The 19,900-nt window shown below is 39.7% G+C and overlaps 2 protein-coding genes and 2 pseudogenes across 6 annotated transcripts; 1 reads left to right on the forward strand and 3 right to left on the reverse strand.

The window, feature by feature from the left end:
- Positions 1–91: 91 nt before the first annotated feature.
- On the reverse strand, positions 92–4,923 carry LOC122329294 (MRG/MORF4L binding protein). 5 transcript variants are annotated; one of them, XM_043225522.1, is made up of 6 exons: positions 4,696–4,920; positions 4,077–4,198; positions 3,378–3,459; positions 3,211–3,285; positions 2,944–2,980; positions 92–446 (listed from the first exon to the last, which is right to left on the reverse strand). In XM_043225522.1, exons 1-6 carry the CDS (start codon positions 4,829–4,831, stop codon positions 242–244), a joined length of 657 nt encoding a protein of 218 aa, XP_043081457.1. In that variant the 5' UTR covers positions 4,832–4,920; the 3' UTR covers positions 92–241. The 5 variants fall into 5 exon arrangements, with proteins under 5 accessions (XP_043081457.1, XP_043081459.1, XP_043081458.1 ...); XM_043225523.1 differs by having other exon boundaries at positions 324–446; positions 2,832–2,980; positions 4,696–4,923; XM_043225525.1 differs by having other exon boundaries at positions 324–450; positions 2,832–2,980; positions 4,696–4,923.
- A 4,495-nt stretch (positions 4,924–9,418) lies between these two features.
- On the reverse strand, positions 9,419–10,470 carry LOC122329185 (annotated as a pseudogene).
- Positions 10,471–11,989: 1,519 nt separating this feature from the next.
- On the reverse strand, positions 11,990–15,449 carry LOC122329287 (HAUS augmin-like complex subunit 8). Its single transcript, XM_043225512.1, has 10 exons — positions 15,232–15,449; positions 14,820–14,878; positions 14,698–14,750; positions 14,463–14,595; positions 14,215–14,322; positions 14,037–14,128; positions 13,155–13,313; positions 12,934–13,075; positions 12,662–12,803; positions 11,990–12,555 (listed from the first exon to the last, which is right to left on the reverse strand). The coding sequence occupies exons 1-10, from the start codon at positions 15,294–15,296 to the stop codon at positions 12,426–12,428; spliced, it is 1,083 nt and encodes a 360-aa protein (XP_043081447.1). The 5' UTR covers positions 15,297–15,449; the 3' UTR covers positions 11,990–12,425.
- A 329-nt stretch (positions 15,450–15,778) lies between these two features.
- On the forward strand, positions 15,779–17,798 carry LOC122329186 (annotated as a pseudogene).
- Positions 17,799–19,900: the final 2,102 nt, after the last annotated feature.

The raw sequence follows: 19,900 nt of genomic DNA on the forward strand, positions 1-19,900 counted from the left end.
TCTAATCAGATCCTACGAAACCACCAAAGTCTTTCCTTCGTCTACATTTTCTCCGTCCGTCAGTGAACACCTCTGGCAGTGACCCCTGGACCATGAGATAACGCAGACACGAACATCACACATCCCCTGCTCGCCATTTCACTTTCGCATTGGCTGTAGCGAGACCAATATTAGCTACGCCTTCCTCCGTCAGTTCTTTCCAAATGTCTGATGTCCCGAATCGCCCCGCTGCAAGCTGCGGCTACGTCCTGCGGCGTTTGGCTCCCCCAGGGCTGGAGGGGTTGCTGGAGTTCATCACCTTTTCCACGGCTCGACTCCTCTTCCTCTTTTCCCCGGCTGATTCTTTCGACCCGCTGCCCGTCTCACCTGAGCCCCCCCTCTCTGCCCGCTGTCTCTCTTTCTCGCGCCCGCTGTCCGACCTCTCCAAAAGCTTCACGGAGCAATTGCTGCCTGTGAAGGGAAAAGGGAAGGAGGAGATGGGGAAAGGAGGATGGAAACACAAAGAACAAACCGTGTTAAAACCACTACGAGATTAAATCCACCCAAATTAATTATTTCTCTAATTAAAAAGTGGTGTGTAATTTCTGCACTAAAAGAAGCCTGACATTAGTACAACCAGTTGTCGAAGTTAGTGGCAGAATGACTTGTTAAATCAAACGACGGTAGATAGAGAAGAAATTGAGCAGAAATTTGAGCAGTTTGGTGATGCTAGAGGCACAGAAACCACACACTTTCATTTAAATTGTCATTTATATTTAACTTTCTTGAGAAAAAAAAAAAAAAAAGGTATCCTATTAATTGGTGCTGAGAGAAAGGTCAAACAAATTTACATAATCAGCTTCACATAATGTGTTTTGACATGAATGCATAAACTTCCTTAATTATTTCCTCAGAAACACTTCAAGAATGCTTTTGCTATTAAAACATTTTTAATATATGCCTTAATACATCCCTTAAGCCATTTCTGTTGCTTCTGCTCTATTTATAACAAAACTTGTTTTTAATTAACAGAGACTGGGAAAATTCATTTTAATCAATTAATATACTAATAATGCAAATATATTGAACTATTCATTTTGTAAATGCATATGTTTCAGGAACTGCATGACGTCCAGCAAAGACAATAGGCACTGAGGAAAAAAATATAAATAACTACAGTTTTATATCACATCTTGTGTTATTATAATATTTAAGTAAGAATTATTTATTAAATTTAAATTTAAGGAACCCTGCAAACACTTTAAATTATTACCTGCATGATCAATAAATACTTTCTGGTACTAATTAAGTATTTTCCACATTAATAAAGTCTAATTATAAATGTGCTTTTGAGCAACTGAAAGCTCACCATTGTCTAAAGCAAGTAGCTAAATCATACACATGACCTCTACTCACTGTAACAGTTTAAAGGGACAGTTCACCCCAAAATGAAAACTGTACGAGTTTCTCTCATGTTAAACAAAAAAGAAGATATCTTGAAGAATGTTGGTGATCAAACAGCTGATGGTCCCCATTGACTTCTACAGTATTTCTCTATGGAAGTCAGTGAGGACTAACAGTTTGGTTTATCAAAATACCTTCTTTTGCATTCAACATAAGAACTAAACTTTTGTTTGGAACAATAGACGAAAAAATGTTGGGGTGAACTATTCCTTAAGTCAGGGGTGTCAAACTCAATTCCTATTGGGCCGGAGCCCTGCAGAGTTTAGATTCAACCCTGCTAAAACACATATACTATGAAAGCTTGAAGTACTTGATTAGCTGGATCAGGTGTGTTTAATTAGGGTTGCATCTAAACTCTGCAGGGCTCCGGCCCTCCAGGAATTGAGTTTGACACCCCTGCCTTAAGCAGCTCACCAATAATAAAGTAGCAGGTTCCAGACTGATGCCATTTATCAAACCCTACATTTCTGCTGAATATTAAGGCAACGTTGTGGAAAAGATATCCCCTAATGCACCACAATGTGCTGTGAAAGATAGTAGATAGGCAAAGCAAGAGAAATTGTAATGGTTTTAATTTCCACTTAAATTTTGAACCTATATTTGTCTAAAATGGCATAATTTGATCAATAGACAAACCCACAATATATTATTACTAGTTGCATGTTTGTGTATGATGTTGAGCAGGTTGTACAAATTTAAGTCATTGAGGACGTGCATGAATTTTTCAAGTCAAACTCATAATTATGATAATTCTGAAATAAGAAGCTTTTTGTATCATTAGAAATCAGATTTTGAGTGCATTTGTATGCCTACTTACAGCACAAATTGCTTTCTTAAGATTTCAAGTATTGTTTTCTAAAGAATCTTAAATGAACGCGGGACTTAAAATCGATTCAAGAAAATAAACTTGACATGAAAAATATTCAATAATTATGATAATTCTTACACCGTTTTGAGTGCGCTTTCTTTGTCCTTCTTTAAAAGCAGTCATTTATAAAGTGGATACGCCATGTGGGCAGTGAGTATGGGACAAAACATCCGGGTTTTGGAACAGAAATCAAGTCTGGAAATGTGTTTGAGATTTTAATAACCAAATTTTGCTGTCTGCTTTAACAACTAACAATTTTCAAACTGAAGGCCGAAGCAGCGTGTATTAATTCTTCAACCTTGTGACCGGACATTTCTGAAAAACCAGAGAACTCTCGTTATCACATGAAGCTGCTGCTGCTGCTGCTGAACAAACCTGTCCAAGCAAACCCCCAACATGCCATGCTTTCATACACACACAGAGAATAACAACAAGCTAGGGTGCACAGAACACATAAAAAAAAGACAAAAGAGAAAGAGAAGGAAGGACAGCGAAAGAAAGACGAAGAGAAAGAGCGCACATGGTCAGAGGTCTCTGAAGGCTGTCTACAGAGGCCTCTGGTAATGAGCTGGTCTGTACTGAGCTCAAGCTGGAGTTTTGGAACAGAGCGAAACGTTTTCTTCTGTCCATACCTCGCAAAATCCTGGCCAGCCATACTGGGACCCAGACCTTTGAAAATGAGACACAAATGACCAGTGTGAGCCACGCTGAGCTTCACGCCAACGGGAGAACGATCCAGAAAAAAAAAAAAAAAAATAAAAATAGTGATGCAATGACGCGGAGTTTTAATAGACGCTTTCGTCAAAAAGAAAGAGAGAGAGAGAGAGAGAGAGAGGGAAAAAAAAAGAAAGGGGTGAGTAGATGAGATAAAATAAAAAAGGAGTGAAGGAGAAGAGAACCTTCTTCGTGGGTTGCAGGTGGGTCACTTTCTTCTTTGAACTCCTCCTTCACGTCTTCTTCAGATCCCACTTTACCTGCGCAAAGACAAAAAGAGCTTTTAAGTAAATCAGTAAAAACCAATCAATCAACTGTAAAGATCACAAGACAGGAAGTAAGAGCTGCTCACCTTCCTTGACATCCTGTATGATCTCTTCAGGCAGAACAAAGCTCTTCTCAGAGTTTGGAAACGGGAGTATTTCTGATTCATGCTGCAGCAACAAAAGGTCATTCACCGGTTAGATTTGAGAGCTAGGTGTACAATTTAAAGATAAGCGGTCATCCTTTGTGATAATTCATTTTATATATTCATATATATAATAAATAAATGATAACTTCTGATAAAGTAATTAAATATAATTCATCCTGTGCAATCTTTTTTAACACACAAAAGATTTCATAAGTAGAATATTTATATCATGGGTCATCAAACAAGATCCTAGAGGGCTGATGTCCTGCAGAGTTTAGGTCACTAGTGAAAATGCTTTTATTTATAATTTTGTCATTATTCTTTTCCCTGTTCTATTATTTGCAATACAGTGAAGATGATTACATTTAAACATTTCACAAACGTGCTCATTTGATTAGTGAGTGTGCATAATCTTAAATCAGTTTATTAATGAATTCAATATACTTCATAACCCCACATTTTCAATTATTCCCAAGGTTCAGAAATTCTGCAATATTTCACCTTTAAATACAACCTTTTCCATCTATAATTGAATCCACGTATAACGCATTGCATTATTGTGGTACACAATGCACGCAGTGAAGGCATGTCATAAAATAGATGTCATGATCTCAGAAAGCAGGAGTTGAGAGGTCTTACCAGCGCCTGCATGTCATACATGGTGCTCAGGTGATCCCAGATGACTTTAGAGGACACCTGCCTGCCGATGTTCTGGCTGAACTTATCGCGAATACAGATCATGTGGAAATGTCGATTCACTCCTGAGGATAGGAGACAGTTTCACGTACACGCTCTCCTTGCGGCACAGAAAACACATTTGTACCGCCGTACGTTAGCTTAGCCGTGTTGCTAACATGCTAGTTAGCAGCCGCGCTAATGTTTGCTAACGTCAACAAACATTCACCGCTACACTCCCTCCGTAAACACAGCACTGGTGCTTAAAAACGGTACAATTCAACGACAGGCTACAATATATATCTCGAAACTGTAACAAAGCCGTGCATGCAATCACTCCGTTTCGGTTTTCTTTTATCAATTATCGACTGGGCTCGATAAAGCTCAATAAAGAAACACTGAAAACCTTTAAAATAAATCTAAAACGCCCAACCAGTATATAAAATCTGACTGCTATGATTAAATAATTGCATTAAAACATAAAAAAGAAACCTATGTGGTCTTAATATACGGTTTGTTATGTTATAAGCTATTGTTTCACGTGTGGAGCGTAGGGCCTGTTATTTGCATGAATTCATCTTACCTACGGGTTTGTGTCCCAGCATTGCGTGAAAAAGACACACTTCCACCTCCTGGCTCCATACAATCGATTCCTCGGCGGTACAGATGCCGGTTTCTGCTTGTTTTTCGTCGGACGGCACAGCCTCGGCTTCCCCCATGTTTCTGCAGCGACTCTGAGCGACGCTTCACCGCTTCATCAACACACGACAACACACACAGATACAACACACCCGGACATTACTCTGGCTTTATTGTGTGGCTTCTGCAAGTGTCTGTTTGCCCATTTCCAGGAACGAATAAAAAAAAAGAAATGCACGAAAAACAATATCATAATACATTTAAGTATGAAGTGTAAATGGCCTATAATGCATACTTTTCCAATAGTTTTATTTATTTAGACTATTGTTTATGTCAGAATTGCTTACAAGGGTTGTTATAAATTGTTCCCATTTATTATAAGTAATGCATATAGTTTTGTTTATATGGTCAGATTTTCAAGGTTTGTCCTTTGATATATTTATTTATATTTACATCATTTTTTTGTTATTTTAGAAATGTTAATAACAGCATTTCACATTCATTTAATGTATGCATGTTATTGCTTAGACTGTAGTTATCATAATTGCAAGGTTTGCACTATTTATTGTTTATTTAATTTTGTTAGAAGTTTGTCAGTAATATATGTAATATTTTAATGTTTATATAACCATAATTCTAAGGTTCGTGCATTTTTATTTCTGTGCACATTTCTTTTCAGAGGATAGTTACTGATTTGTTCACATTCATTTAAAACCAAATAAAATATTAGTGTTTATTTCATACTTTTTATTTAATCTGCATATTTTAATTTTACCACAGAACGGCGTGCATTTGCTTACAGGGGTTTGTTATTAATGTCTTTTTCTGTTCAGAATTCTTTAATAGATGCATCGCCGTGAAGAAATAGATACTAATGATAAATCTGACAATATTTGCTCATTTTGACAAAACTCAATGGATAATGCACAATGTCATTTTTAAACATTATTAATTCATTTCTAGTGAATAGTGTGTAAAATGTTTCATTTTGTTGATAAGTGTACTTAATCTAATTTATACTGTATGATCCTTACACCTCATTATCAAGAGACATATTTCCAGCAGCAAGCAATTTGTTCACGCTGCAAACAAAATACCTGACACAATCACAGCCAATCACAACGTATCTGATGTTTAATATGTTTGGACCAATGGGTTTCATAGTGTGCAGTACAACTCTTCACAAGGCCTCAGAAACAGATACCAAGTGATGCACAAAATCTAAAGTTACTTGTCACATTTATTAACGCAGATTCACATTTAAAATGGTTTTAAATTATGATTTTATCACTTTAGAAAACCAAACGCTCTTTCCTGTTCCTTACACCTCTGGCCCGTAATGAAAAAAATTCTTCTAAATCGATAGTTAAACTCGTCTTTGTCTTTTCATTCGTGCAGAAATGGTCAGAGGAACTCAAACCCGCATTTATACTCATAATTTTGTCCAAACACAAAACATTAGCTGTTGAGATTGGCTGTGGCCTAAAGATTGGTTGTACCCCTCACTAGATTATAGTTTGCCACATAAACATAGAATATAAAAAGGATACATCATATGAAAGAATATTGAGTAGATAGAAATTAAAAGAATGATGTCACATATTTCTATTTTTATGATTATTGTTTCACTATAGTATTTACATTCCCCTATATTTACTTCAAGTGTGCTCATTTATTAAAATTGAAAACATACTGTTACTCTCCTAGGGCAAGAGCGTGTTGTGTTTTTTGTTGGAACAAAGACATTCCTATCATATACAGCAAGTTAAACTTTTCACTATTTAGACAAATACAGGCTTCATATCGTGCAAAACTCCCTCGGCTGGCATCCTTGACCTGTTTTTGAGAGGCTTCTTCGCTGAAGCAAGCAAGCAAGCGAGTCTTCATTGCTGTTGACAGCAGAACAATTAGTGAGTGAATCAGTGTCTGCGAAGTTTCTTATCATTCGTTTCTGCAGGGCTTTCAGGGGTCATATCTAGTCACTCCAATAGACTCTTGAAAGGACGACTGCAGACTCTTGCGTGAGGAGTGATAGTAAAATCCTCGCATTTTTTACATGTCTCCATATCCAAAGGAAAGCGTGGAAACTAATAAGTTTAATAAAACCTTGAGGATGTGTCACATAATGGGACCTTCACGCCAAAAGCACCTGAAGCTTCTCGTTAACTCATTAATGCAATTTTAATATAATATACTAAAATAAATATTTAATATAAAATAGTCATTTGGAAATCGCTAGAATCGCAGAAAGACCACGCTATTACCACAGCTTGCTATCAGAGAATGCTAAACCGGAAGCTCGCGCACAACTGAGATTTTAGCAGGAAATACGTAGGCGGTGGGCCGTACATAGAGGCTATTGCTGTGTGATTGCTAAGGAAAAACCAGGTGTCCTCGGTCTTGGTTGATCTGGCCTTTTCCCATCCGATGCAGCTCTGACTGCTTGTGCTCAGGTCAGGTCTCAGTTCTGTTTGTTGGTCTCATACAGTCCTGCGCAGCCTTCGATACGGTTCGTTGTCAGAGCGGTGGACTTTGCTGTTGGAAAGTACTGTAGCTGCAAGGTGGGGCTGAATTCTTGGCATAAGATCTGTAACTCATCAGCGAATTTGATTCTGGAGCCTCTGGGGTGAGTCGAGGCTCCTCTCAAGTCTTCCTCCGACCACGGTTGAAACACCATGCTTGTTTCATTGGGTTCAATCACCTGGACCTCCTCACCATCCTCCAGACCTTCCTCATTTGAACCAGTCTTTGGTCGTTCAGATATGGTTCTCACTCCGTGTCTGTCGTGTTTGGTTGAAAGTCGATGCTTTAGCGCCATGAGATGGAGGTGGCCAGGAATAGAGGACGTGACCCACCTTGCTCAGCAGTTCTCCGGAAGATTTTGGAGCAGAATCACCTCTTTCTCGTCATCCCTAAATTGCATTTCATTTGAATCTCGTTTCCTATCTGCTTCTTCCAGCCAGAAACCTCTTTGGGGGCGTGAAACTTGGCTTTCCGTATATTTTTCAGTTTCCCTTCATCTCCTCATTTGCGTTCACATTTTTCCACCGTCTTTCACTCTGTTTAAAGTTGTCACACTAAAAAGACTTCAAATCCATTATCCCCAAACCATCCACAATATTCTCCCTGTATATCTTTTTCATCTCTTGATAAATTGGACTGCCCAATTCTTCTAGGTTAAATATGGCTTTGCTTCTTTCAGAGCCCTTTCTTTAGCAGTGATCCAAGACCTTATCTCTCGAACACGTTCTTTTAACCCCTAACACCACGTGTTTCTGTCTCACTTGTACCTCTAGTACACTAATGCCTCTCCCACAACCTTGTCCCGCTAACTTGCAGGACTTTCTCACAGCCTTGGATTCGTTCCTTGTAGACTGAATGGGAGGCACAGACTTGCTTTCTCAGACCCTCTTATTTATTCATTACTTGTGGTTTTCACACTTATTCCTGGGGCCCATTAGCTCTGCACATTTTGTATGTCTCCCTAATTTACACCCCTGATTCAGATCATCAGCTCATAAGGAAAGAGCTCCATGAACTGAGTGTGTCAGATAAGGCAGACATGCAAAATGCGCAGTGGATCCCGAGGAACAGCATTGAAAACCACTGATTTAAATACTTTTTAAAATGAAAACTGGAACCGTTTTGCAGGTTTCTTTAATTCAATGTGAAGTGGTCTGTGCCTACTAATACTCTCTTTTTTGGATTGGGATGATCAATCACAGACATTTTCAGGTGCGGACTGGTTCCTTGTCTCTATGTTTGTATTATACTCTGAATGCGTACCCGACAACTTAAAAACGGAGAAGAGGCAGTAGTAATATTACAACCATGTTCCAGCCAGAGCTTACATGCTAAGGCTTTTACACTGCAGAAATAAACATGACAACAACCACTATAGAGTATAATAAACACACGATTACGACAGGATGGTTACATATACCGCAGATGTTCAACTGTTAGATGTTCACAATAAATGCAGAAGTCCTGTGGTATGCAGGAAGAATCTAGATTAGTGTGCTCGATCCTGGATATTAGTTCTCTTCCCTTCTGTTTTCAATGACCACTGTATACTGAATATGCGTCTCCCTCATGTCTCTTTATTCCAGCTGTCTACAATACATTACCTCACAATACATTAACTGAAATAAAACAAGCTTTTGGAAGTTTCACATGTTACTCAGCTGCTTAGATTTGAAGCGAAGACAGCTCCGATTGGTTTTTTACTGCAACTGTACATCATATAATGTATAAAAGCGCTATATAATGTATAACTATTATGCTTGAAATACATCAATACATGCACAAACAAGAATTGTGCATAAATGTAAAATAATACATTGTGCAAAATTTTCAAAAGCTGAACAGATACTACTATTCAAAGGGAAATAAAGAAGTATTAAAGAAATCAAGCAATTCCAACCTGCAAACTTGCAATTGCATTGCAAAAAAATGAACAAAAAAAACCCATTTAGGTAATTCAAGACTTTATCGTTTAAAATCTGTATTAAAATAAATGTAAGAAATATTTAGTTGCAATATTAAAGATCAATAAATCGTTGATTATATGGATAAAGTAGAAACTAAAAACAGTTTATTACTTTACTTAGCACTTTGTTATTAAAGCGACTACCTATAAAAATTCACATTTCATCAAGTCACGAAAAACCCTGAGTTTGCCAGGTTTGTGTAAATTATGAAAGCTTTATTGAAAATGCAGGTCGTTTAAACATTTACTATAAAACAAATCCAAACATGGCATGACCCAGAAGATAAAAAAAGCGTGTTTCAGTCACAGCCCTGAATGACGCTGCCAGGAGAGCAGTTCCAGCGCTCGTCATCCGGCGGCTCATGCAGACGTCTGCACTGCAGATCTCCAGACGGGGCGTCCCTGAAGGAGCTCTTAGAGAAGGTCACCCACTCTCCGCTGACGTACGCCGCACACCTGGCACAGCTGCTCAGCTAGGCGTCTTTGAGATCGAGGAGGCGCGCCAGGCTCTGGAGCGGGTAGCGGCAGTTGCGGCTGCTGAGTCCGTGGCTGTAGAGCAGGAGCAGGTCTCTTCTGCAGGGCAGCAGGTGTCGGTGGACGGCACACACCTGGATGAAGTCCAGTCTCTGGGCCAGACGCAGCAGCCGAACCGGGTTGCGCTCCGTATGTGCTCTGCTCAAGGCCAGAGCCAGCTGAACACTCGGAGAGCTGCGTATCCTCTCGGGCAGCTCCAGGACGTGCTGAATGGCTTGAGATGAACCTGAAAATGAGATAAAAGATGAAAAAGTGAAAGGTTTTTGCATTCAAAAAATGTTTATTTTATTTTATCCAGCAGCACTGAGAGCTCCAGCAACTGCGACTCACTCACTCAAGTTATAGAGAAGACTCAATGCCTGAAACTCCTCTTGATGCTGGTGCTTTCCGTCTCTGTAGCTCTCCAGCAACCAGCTCAAGCACTCCTGCAGGTGAGTGTCATTGATGCGTGGGTCAAAATGCTGAAGCTGCTGGCCGCAGAGTCTGTAGGAGGCGTAGAGAAGGAAGCGCACGCTTTTCTCCAGCACGGCCACACAGTCCGGCCCAGACACGCGCTGGATAATCATGTCCTGTCGAACGCTGCGCAGACGGTCAAACACGTAAAAAGCGCATACCTGCGGGTCATAAACGGGACAGGCTTGAAACGGCCTTCATATCGCAGATCAAGGAACGGCAAGGAACGGGAGGCATTTCCATACCTCCGTCCACGGCTGAAAGGAGGAGGAAGCCGCAACGTCGTCGACCAGGTAACGCAGCGCGTCTTTAAAAGCACAGACGGAGGTCGGTCGCTGGCCCTCGTGGAGTCTTTTCCGCGCCGCGGTCTCGAATACTCTTTGGACGGCTCGTGAGACGTCAGCGTGGCAAACGGTCCCGCTCCGTGCGGCCGCCGTCTCAAACCTGTGCAGCCGATTCTGTGCTTCCCGCTGGCATATCTCATGGGCAGGACACATAGTCATACAGGTCCGTGAGGCACTGGGTCTTCAGCTTTCTGCTCCACCACACGAGCCCTGCTCGCTCGACCCTGCTCCTTATGCCTGTGCCCTCGGCCTCTCCTAGACTGATGCCACCTGGACGTTAAACAAGACAGAAGACACACCAATACATTTATGATGTACGGCAACCTGACAGCAGCTGCTGATGTTACTAGGAGGTGATTCTGAATTATCTGACAATTATTAGACCGCATTATTTTATTTATTAAAATAGAAAACTTTGATATACGTGGCCCTGGAGCACAGAGCCACTCATAAGTAGCACGGGTATATTTGTAACAATAGCCAACAATACACTGTCGGTCAAATTTACTGATCTTTCTTTTATGCCAAAAATCATTAAGATATTATATAAAGATCACGTTACATGCATATATTTAGTATATTTTCAACTGGAAATATACCATAATTTAATTTTTGTTTAGTAATATGCATTGCTATTTGGACAACTAAAGGTGATTTACTCAATATTTTGATTTTTTATTCCATATTTTCAAATAATGATAGTTGAAGGTGATTCTGAATCTGACACTCATTCATTATTACACCATATTCCTGAATATATATATATATGTAATCTCTAGAATATAGATGGATCTCTGCCTAATATTGTCCTGACACATAAATGGAAAGCTTATTTGACTTTATTATTATGTGGTCTCCACTTTTACAGGAAGGTCTGAAAGGTGTTCACTGCGACCTTTTCGAATAATTTTTCTCTTTACTGACAAATTTATCTCGTTTAAGATTGAAAATTGATTATTTCCAAACTATGTTAAGCGGTTGTAACAATCTGCCATGTGTCATGCTGTAAGCTTTATATTGCAAGTTAATGACATTAGCTTTGTCACAACGAAGGGAGACTTCTTTCTTTCTGATACTCTTTGTATCAGAGTTAAAAGTTAGGCTTTCTGACTGTATATAACGCGTTCATACGATATCGTCGTGCGGTAATCAAAATAAAAACAAGCTTTAGGACTCACCCGACGCTCATGTCTGTTCTGTTCATTGGTCGGGTCCGAGCTCAACTCTAAAAACACTTCCCGTAAAGACGGCTCTGATTGGGCGCCGGGTTTCACGCAAATGTACGTCATATCCGACGAGCGCTACGTATTTATGACGCCTCGTAATTTTTTATTTTGAAACTGGAAATATTAGAATACGCTTTCTTATCCTTGTGGAAAATTGTATTTTCACTAAAGGTTTCTAAAAAAAGAAAGAAAAAGGGTTCTCTTAGATTTATTATGTTAAGAACATTTAATCAAATCACCGTTAATAAATTATAATAATAAAATCTACTTTTTTTGAACATGGGACCTTTCATGTTTTCATGACTGAAAACGGTTTTGCTTGTTTTTTTGTCCAATGTAGAAATGTGCAAATGAACACTGGGCAAGACAGTTATTAACAGAATATGAATACAGTATCACATGCTTCTCTATCTACATACACAGATACATACTGTTTGGGCTCTTCTTTTAATTTAAACAAACTAATTATAACACACATGAATTAATATGGTTGTTGTTTTATTAAATACACTGCACGACCGGGCTGATCGAACACATAGCTATTAGTCACAATGTTTGAAATAAATACCTACTATCCATTGATTATTAACACGCTATCTATTAAACTGTAAACAGATGTGATCATGTATCAGAGCGCAGAGGGACAGAAGAGAGCCTGGGCTGTGCTCGGTCCGATCTCTTCTTCCTCCAGTGACTGCTTGATCAAAACCGTCTCTCGGCTTACAAGCGAGGACACCTCTAGAAGATCAGAAAAAGTCCTAAAACAAATCCAAACAAAGTCAGAATCAGTTCAGGTTTAAATAGAGAATGGCACAGAAAAAATATCAAGTCCCTCTTCTTATATGGAGACTGAAGTCCTCCTACCTCGTCACCTGTTGGCTGATTTCATTAGCCGTGTCTTCCATCTCTTTGAGACAGCGTTTTGAAGCCTCACAATCAGTGGAAACGTCTTCAGTATAACGTTGCAAGACACGCTCACTCCGATTCAGAGATTCAACAGCCTTTTCTGTGCAAAATAAATATTGTTCACTAAACTGGAATCACTATAAAAATCAAAATTCCTCAACAGAACTGTCCATACATTTACAGGCGTAAAGCAGGCTACTTTAAATAGTAAAACAGTAAGCAAATCTCACCTAAAAACTGGTCTGCGTCCTCTCCAGCGTCCACGTTCTTCACAGGAAGCTTGTGTCTCGTGGCATCAATGGCGGAGGCAAAAGACTCGTAGTCCTCTGCAAATGTGTTTACTTCAGCAGCAACGGGACCTAAAGCCTCGATCTGCGTAAAACAAGAGGACTCCAGCGTGAGATCGTCAACACGGAGATTTAAGCAACAGTGCTGAACGTGTGAAGATGACCTGTAAGTCCAGTAGACTGTTCAGCTGTTTCTGCTTTTCCAGCAGCAGATACTGGCGTTTCTTGCGACTAACTTGAGCGGATAACTGCTGCTCTTTCTCCATCACAGCCAGAATGTTCCTCTCAGCCTCCTCTCTACATTTTTCGGTGTTGTGCTCAATCTAGACAGAGAAATACAAAATATAATATTAAGACAAAAAAAAAAAAAAAGAATATTAAAAAGAATACTAAGGATATTTTGGATTAATGTTGATAATTTTTTAATTTTAGTTTATGTTTTTTTCATTTTATTCATTTTTTTAAATACACATCTATATAGCTTTTTTTATTTCAGTTATTTAAATGCTTCAAGTTAAGCGGTTAAAAAGTGACATATTGCCTTGGCAACAACCTGAAATAAATAATTGTATAATTTGTTTTAATTATTATTATTATTATTATTTCATGTCATGAAAAGGTTTTCTTTTAATGGTTTTAATTTTAGCTTCTTTTGTTAACTATAATAACCCTGGATGTAAAACTGTTTTGCTGGAAAAAACAAAAAATCTACCTAAATATCTCGATAAATATCTGGCAAAGCGTAGGGACACAATATATAATTGTAGTTATTCATATTCAAATAGATTTTATTATAATTAGTAATACAAAAAAATAGTAATTTAACTTATAACAATAACACTTCTTTATTTTTTAATGAATCTAAATAATTGATCAATAACAGTAATTGATTTAAATCTAAAAGAGCAGTGAATACTAATATCTGGTCAGCATAATTTAAAATGATAAAATAAAATAAAGTGGTATATTATTTTCTAGTGACCACCTCTGATTAAATTTCATTTTTTTTTGTGAGCCACTTTCAGTAAATTAGATTAACTTCAGACCTTAGCAGTGAGGAAAGCCAAAATAAAGGTCTCCGTCGCTATGTCCCTTTCCTCGTTATCAGGGTCCACTGTGTTTGGCTGTGCAACTTTATCTGGAAAATATAAGTCAACACACTAAGCAACCAGGTCTGGTGGAGAGAAAAAAAAACATATACTCTAAAACTAGATTTTACCACACCATTAATGACAGAGACATCAAAATCTGGACGAATGCAGTGACCATCCAAAACAGTCGACTGAAAGACACTTCCTCCCACATTTGAGGACTCCAGAATGCTTGCGACCACTGCGGGAAAACATTATACGCTCAATACAACATTCACCAATGATCTGTAAGCGACTAACTTATCTGCTCATTCGATGATCTAGATCCAACAAATGCAAAAGTAAATATTTAAATCATCTATAGTCCAGTCAAACACTTACATGCAGAGTCATTATCTGCTAAAGAGCTTATTGTTCGTCTCGGATGTATGCCTTCCCTTGGCTTTCGCGGGTTGCTCGCTCTGGGAGAGGACGGTCTGGGTGGCATCAGCACTGACTGCTGCTGTACACTGCCCTGAACAATAATATAGAAAATCAATCTACAAAATGAGATCAAGATCGACATGATTACGAGAATTAACATACAGCTTATTTGTATACTTTTTCTGGCGGTTACCTTTGTAGGAGCCTTTGTTTCAGTTTGCATGAATCTAGGCTTCACAAACGTGCCTAAAAATAAAAATCAATAAGATCAGATGACACTGTCAGGATAACGTCGATGGGTTAAGACACTCTTACCTTTGGTTTCCTCCTCCGCACCGCTGTTATTTCCGCTGCCTTCATTTTCAGTGGATAAACTAGAGAGAGACAGACAGACAGAGAGAGAGAGAGAGAGAGACAGACAGACAGAGAGAGAGAGAGAGTCTTAATATCTGCATACACGATTAAATGACAACCAGATATTCTTTTGTGATGTCTAAATTAGTTTCATTTTGGACAGCTCGTGACTTTTAGTTGTTATTAGAGCAAATAATCATTCAGTGACACTTTAACATACACGTAAACAAACACATTTTCCAAAACCAACATTAGTAAGTCGTGTAAAAACAAGCGAGCCAGGTTGATGTTGACATTACTCAAGCAGCAAATTAACATTACACGACGAACTTAATAAGAGTGACTGAACTTGACCCGAAACGTAAAACCTTACTTTTTTGAGTCGCTTGAAGCGGTTTTCTCTACTCTACGTATATTTAACGGCTTTTTGGATGCCATTATTCGCTCGGAGCGAGATCTTACTGTCCGTGGTCGTTTCCGCCGCGCGCTCTGTCGAGTTTCTTCCTCGTCGTTTGAAGCGCGGATTCGAGCAGCGTTCAGCGCCACCTGTCAGGCAGGAGCGGCACTGAACGTTTATTTTTCATCACAATTAACTAATTGTAGCGAGACTAGCCGAGTTTCTCTGTTAAAGCCGTTTTATTTAAAAAGGCCGTATTCTCAAGTTAATTAAATAGCTTTAATATAGAAATAGAAACAGTCATGCTCTTCTACTTGTCACACCTATGCGAGATAAATTGTATAACAAAAAAAATCGTTTAAAAAGATTTACATCTCACGATAAACTAAATAATCCAGAGTTTAGTTAAAAGCTCGAACAAAAAAAATGCGAAATTATACATAACTGCCCGCGGAAATATATGATAAGGCTGTGTTTAAAGTCATGCCTGCTGTCAAGCCAGCGAGTGTCCGCCCACTTCCAAGTAAGTTAGTGGTCAGTGAATAAGTCCCATGCATTTCAGCACCGCTCCGTCTCTGTTTGCACGTGAAAAAATGCTCTAACAGCACCATGAAGAGCTGATCGCATGTAGTCGAGAGGTGTGTGGCTCGGGTAAGTGCGGATACCCGCGTTTCGCCTGCTCAGTTATCCCTGTGGGTGGAAGCGTTAGGATTAGCCGGAACCTTAGTTAGCAAAGAAAAGTTAGGCGAGTTAAGACCAAACTCTGCGCCTGGCCGCTCTTTAGCGCTGCCCGCCAGACACTCGACGGGTTTAACAGAGGAGCGTGTGTAATTATCCTCAAACGTCCGATACTTAGCGAGCGAACGCGCTGCCGATTGAGCGCAGTGTTGTTGTTGTTGTTGTTATTATTAGCACTTAGCACGCTAGGGGTGATTCGGAGACGCTCCCCCTTCCCGGATGTTTCAAAAGTTTCCCCACGCGCAAATCGTAAACGCCGACGGATATAGTTTGGTTGCGGGATTTATTACAGGAGAACTTGAGGCGTGAAGGGCGCCGCGCGTTTGTGTAACTTTCCGCACGTCGCGAAGAAACTTCAGTAGCGATGAATACTTACGGCATCCGCTTTAACTCAGATTTCTTCCGTGGAAATAACAGCAATCAATGCTGCTGCGAGGGCGCCTTCACCCGAAAGCCCTCAATAAATAATGAATATTTAGGCGACGGATCAGTTTCGCGGCTCAATGAAAGTTCACGAGAGGTTTGAGGTGTCAAGTCTTTCCATCGCTGCGAGCTCCGCTCTCTCTTTCCAATCCGTAGTTTCACGGGATTTTAAAGGGATCTGCCATAAGTAATGTCACGATTTTGAAAGCGTGGCGTTGTGTTGGGAATGCTTCTCAAGGTCGCGGTGGGATCATGTGTGTTTTGTGCTCTTCAGGGGTTGGAGAAAAGCTGGGATGGCCTCTAAACTGTTCGACAGACTCCGCCGGACGCTCTTTCAAAGAGGAACTTCCCTCCTCCGCGGCGGACGGTGGAGGTGAAGATGACTTCTCCGGAGAGCTCCGAGCTGGAGGACGACACCGACTGCGTGTCTGCCAGACTCGAGAGGACCCTGTGCTTCGAGGAGATGGGGGCCCCGGACTCCGAGGACGCAGGGAGAACGCGTCGGGGCCGGACAGCGACTCCGACTTTTTCGGGAGTCCATAGATAACGCGTGCAGCAGCACAGGTAGGCATCAGTAAATTACTGAGAATCTGTATCGTGGGTGAGTTGAGGTCCAAGATGCATGTGCAGAAGCTTTTCAGCAAAAGTTCGAGGTTAGTTATGCAGGCGAAGAATGCGTTTATTAGTTTAAAATACAGTGAAATTATATTATTGCAATTTAAAATAAGAGTTCATCTTAATATATTTAAAATGTCATTTGTTTCTGTGACAGCCTTCAGTGTCACATGATCTTTACGAGAAATCATTTTAATATAACAATTTGATGCTCAGTTAAGGCTTAATATTTATTTTTTTACTCTGAATGTTTTAAATGTCATCATGCTTTGGATTTTTGTGAAATTCTTTGAATAGAATGTAAAAGCCTTACGCGTATTTTAGGTAGAAATCTTCTGTAATATCTTTAATGTCACTTTTGATCAGTTTAAAGCCTCCCTGCTGAATACAGTTATTCATTTTTATTTAATCTTACTGACCCTAAACTTTTATTTTTTTACAGTGATGTGTTTACTGTCAGTGTTGTAAAGTCTGCTATTGATGTAGAAAAATCATTTGACAAACAAGCTAATCTCTTTCAGCTTGGGCACAGTTGATATGGTTCTTGTGAATTTAAAATGAACTATTTGCAGAGCAGATCTCACTTCTTCTTTTTAGTTCACTTTTAGGTTGCTGGATGCTTCATAGTTGATCTTGTCTTTTGGTTTTATAGATACCAGCCCAATAGGTCCTTCCCCAAAACCTAGAACATGATCACCAGACAGCTACTAAGAAAACTAAGCGCAGCTCAAAAACCCGATTGCATTCCTGAAAAGCCCCATTTTTGAGGTGACAGCGCCTGTGTTGTGCAAAGTATAATTCCAAGTATGTGGTAAGTACACTAGCGTGCACCAACACCTTCTGTGAACCATTTTCCAGTCTGTCAATTTTTTTTTAATGTCACCAAAACATTCATCACCAAGCATTTACAATTTGAGGAAAAACACAAATTAGACTATTCACACCAAAGAAAAAGAAAAGATGAAAAAGGAGAATGCAAGTTCTTGGAAATGTACAGAAACATACTATAAATGTTGGTTTTTATGGATTTAAACAACTTTTATATTAATTAAATTCTTTTAAAAATGTCTCCATAAAATTGTTTTTGGTGGAAATTTGGTGAAAAAATATTTGTGCTGTCAAGCGATTAATCCCACAGTAAAGGTTTTTTGTTGACTTTCAAATATATATATATATATATATATATATATATATATATATATATATATATATATATATGTATATATATATATGTATATATATGTATGTACAACATTATGTATGTATATGCATGTATATGTGTGTGCAATACATCGCATATTATAATCAATAAATTCATATTGTCATAATGCTAGTCAATGAATAACAGGAGAAAGCATTGGATGCATTAAATAATTTAAGTTGTTAAGCGGAAAATATTAATTTTGAGAATTCTAGTAAGCTTTGGAGAAGAAAAAATATGTAAATGTGGCCTCAATGACCCATTTCTCATCTTTGGGTTTAGTTTTCTGGCTTCTGCCGAGCTCACATGCATGCGCTCTCTCTCTCAGCTCAGCTCACGATTCCGCGTAATCTATTCTGGGACATTTGACAAAGCCCCTGCGGTCATCGCAGCGGCGCTACACCGACTTGGCGTCTTCACAGCAGCTTGCGCCCGTCCGCAGCGAGGCGAGATAGTGGCGGCGTCTTCCCACCGCGCAAGCTGCGCCAGAACCGCCTGCCGAGACCGCCGCCAAAGCGCGGCAGGGCATTGAGCAGTGCCTGAGCCACACTCCCGCCCGCTTCCTGAACTTCACGGGCACCTACGTTTCTTGAGTTCTTCTACCGGGGATCTGCGGCGGGACAGATGTTGATGCGCGTGGGCCGCTACCAGGATGCCTGAGCTCTCTTCTCCAACGCCCTGCGCTCAGGAAGTTAGGATGCCAGCAGCTGCTGCACAGCTCAACCAGCTCCAGAGGGTTCACTGGTTCTTCACGCTGTCTGCTCTGGTCACCTGCTCAAGAACTGGAACAACTCAGCGAGGCTCAGGAACACTGCTGACCGAGGCCCTGGGACTCGCGCCTTCCAGGGGCTGCGGCGCACCAAGCTGCACCCTCTGCTCATCCCGCTCCTCCCGATCAGATCAGGCTGTCCTGGAAGATCTCCCGAGGACAAGAGAGCGCTGGGAGGCTCTTCTGCAGAATCAGAGCAGGATCGATGTCGAGTCAGCCCAACCTAAAGGTGTCTCATTAAAGAGAGCATCGAGGACAGCGGCGGTCAGGGCTAAAGCAAAACTGAAGATGTCCATAAGCATTCAGGATTTTTTTTTTTTTATTAATGAGTGTTAGAAGTTATGAGGATTATTCTGATAGCAGTATGTATGATAGTTTACTAAGGAAACCTGTGGAATTAATGCTAACTTGTATAATGCACAACATGCAAAGTACACATGGGCACATTTCAATAGCATTTATTATAGACTTATTCTTTATTTGGTAACTCTTTAATATATGATTCAATTTGTTAACTTTGCTGAAGGAGTGTTTGACCATACAATGAAAATGTGCTTAAAATGTACTCACCCTCAGGCTTATCCAAAATGTAGATGATTTTTTTTTCGTCAGAACAGATTTGGAGAAATGTAGCATTACATCATGTGGAGCGAATGGGTGCCGTCAGATTGAAAATCCATCACAGCTGGTTACAATACATTATGATAATTCATAAGAAATCCACAGAAGTCCATCCCTTGTAGACCTCTCACATATATCCACCAACATATTACAGTATTTTGGACTCCTTTCATTTTATAACTTGGTGCTTGATCTCTGCCTTTTTCTTTCCTGATTCGGATGAAAGCGAGACGATTTTTAACTGTAGAAAGTAAGTAATATAACTTTCGTTTGACATT

The sequence above is a fragment of the Puntigrus tetrazona genome, chromosome 23, assembly GCF_018831695.1.
Source record: "Puntigrus tetrazona isolate hp1 chromosome 23, ASM1883169v1, whole genome shotgun sequence".
Lineage (NCBI taxonomy): Eukaryota > Metazoa > Chordata > Actinopteri > Cypriniformes > Cyprinidae > Puntigrus > Puntigrus tetrazona.

Excerpts from the sequence above, each read along its gene's own strand:
- LOC122329287 (XM_043225512.1), bottom strand. The coding sequence starts at position 15,296 with ATGGCATCCAAAAAGCCGTTAAATATACGTAGAGTAGAGAAAACCGCT. Across the intron at positions 14,596-14,697 it reads AAACAAAGGCTCCTACAAAG|GGCAGTGTACAGCAGCAGTC; the intron begins GTAACCGCCAGA and ends ATTATTGTTCAG. Across the intron at positions 13,314-14,036 it reads TGGCTTTCCTCACTGCTAAG|ATTGAGCACAACACCGAAAA; the intron begins GTCTGAAGTTAA and ends TTCTCTGTCTAG.
- LOC122329294 (XM_043225522.1), bottom strand. The coding sequence starts at position 4,831 with ATGGGGGAAGCCGAGGCTGTGCCGTCCGACGAAAAACAAGCAGAAACC. Across the intron at positions 4,199-4,695 it reads GCTGGGACACAAACCCGTAG|GAGTGAATCGACATTTCCAC; the intron begins GTAAGATGAATT and ends TCCTATCCTCAG. Across the intron at positions 447-2,943 it reads GCTGGCCAGGATTTTGCGAG|CAATTGCTCCGTGAAGCTTT; the intron begins GTATGGACAGAA and ends CTTCACAGGCAG.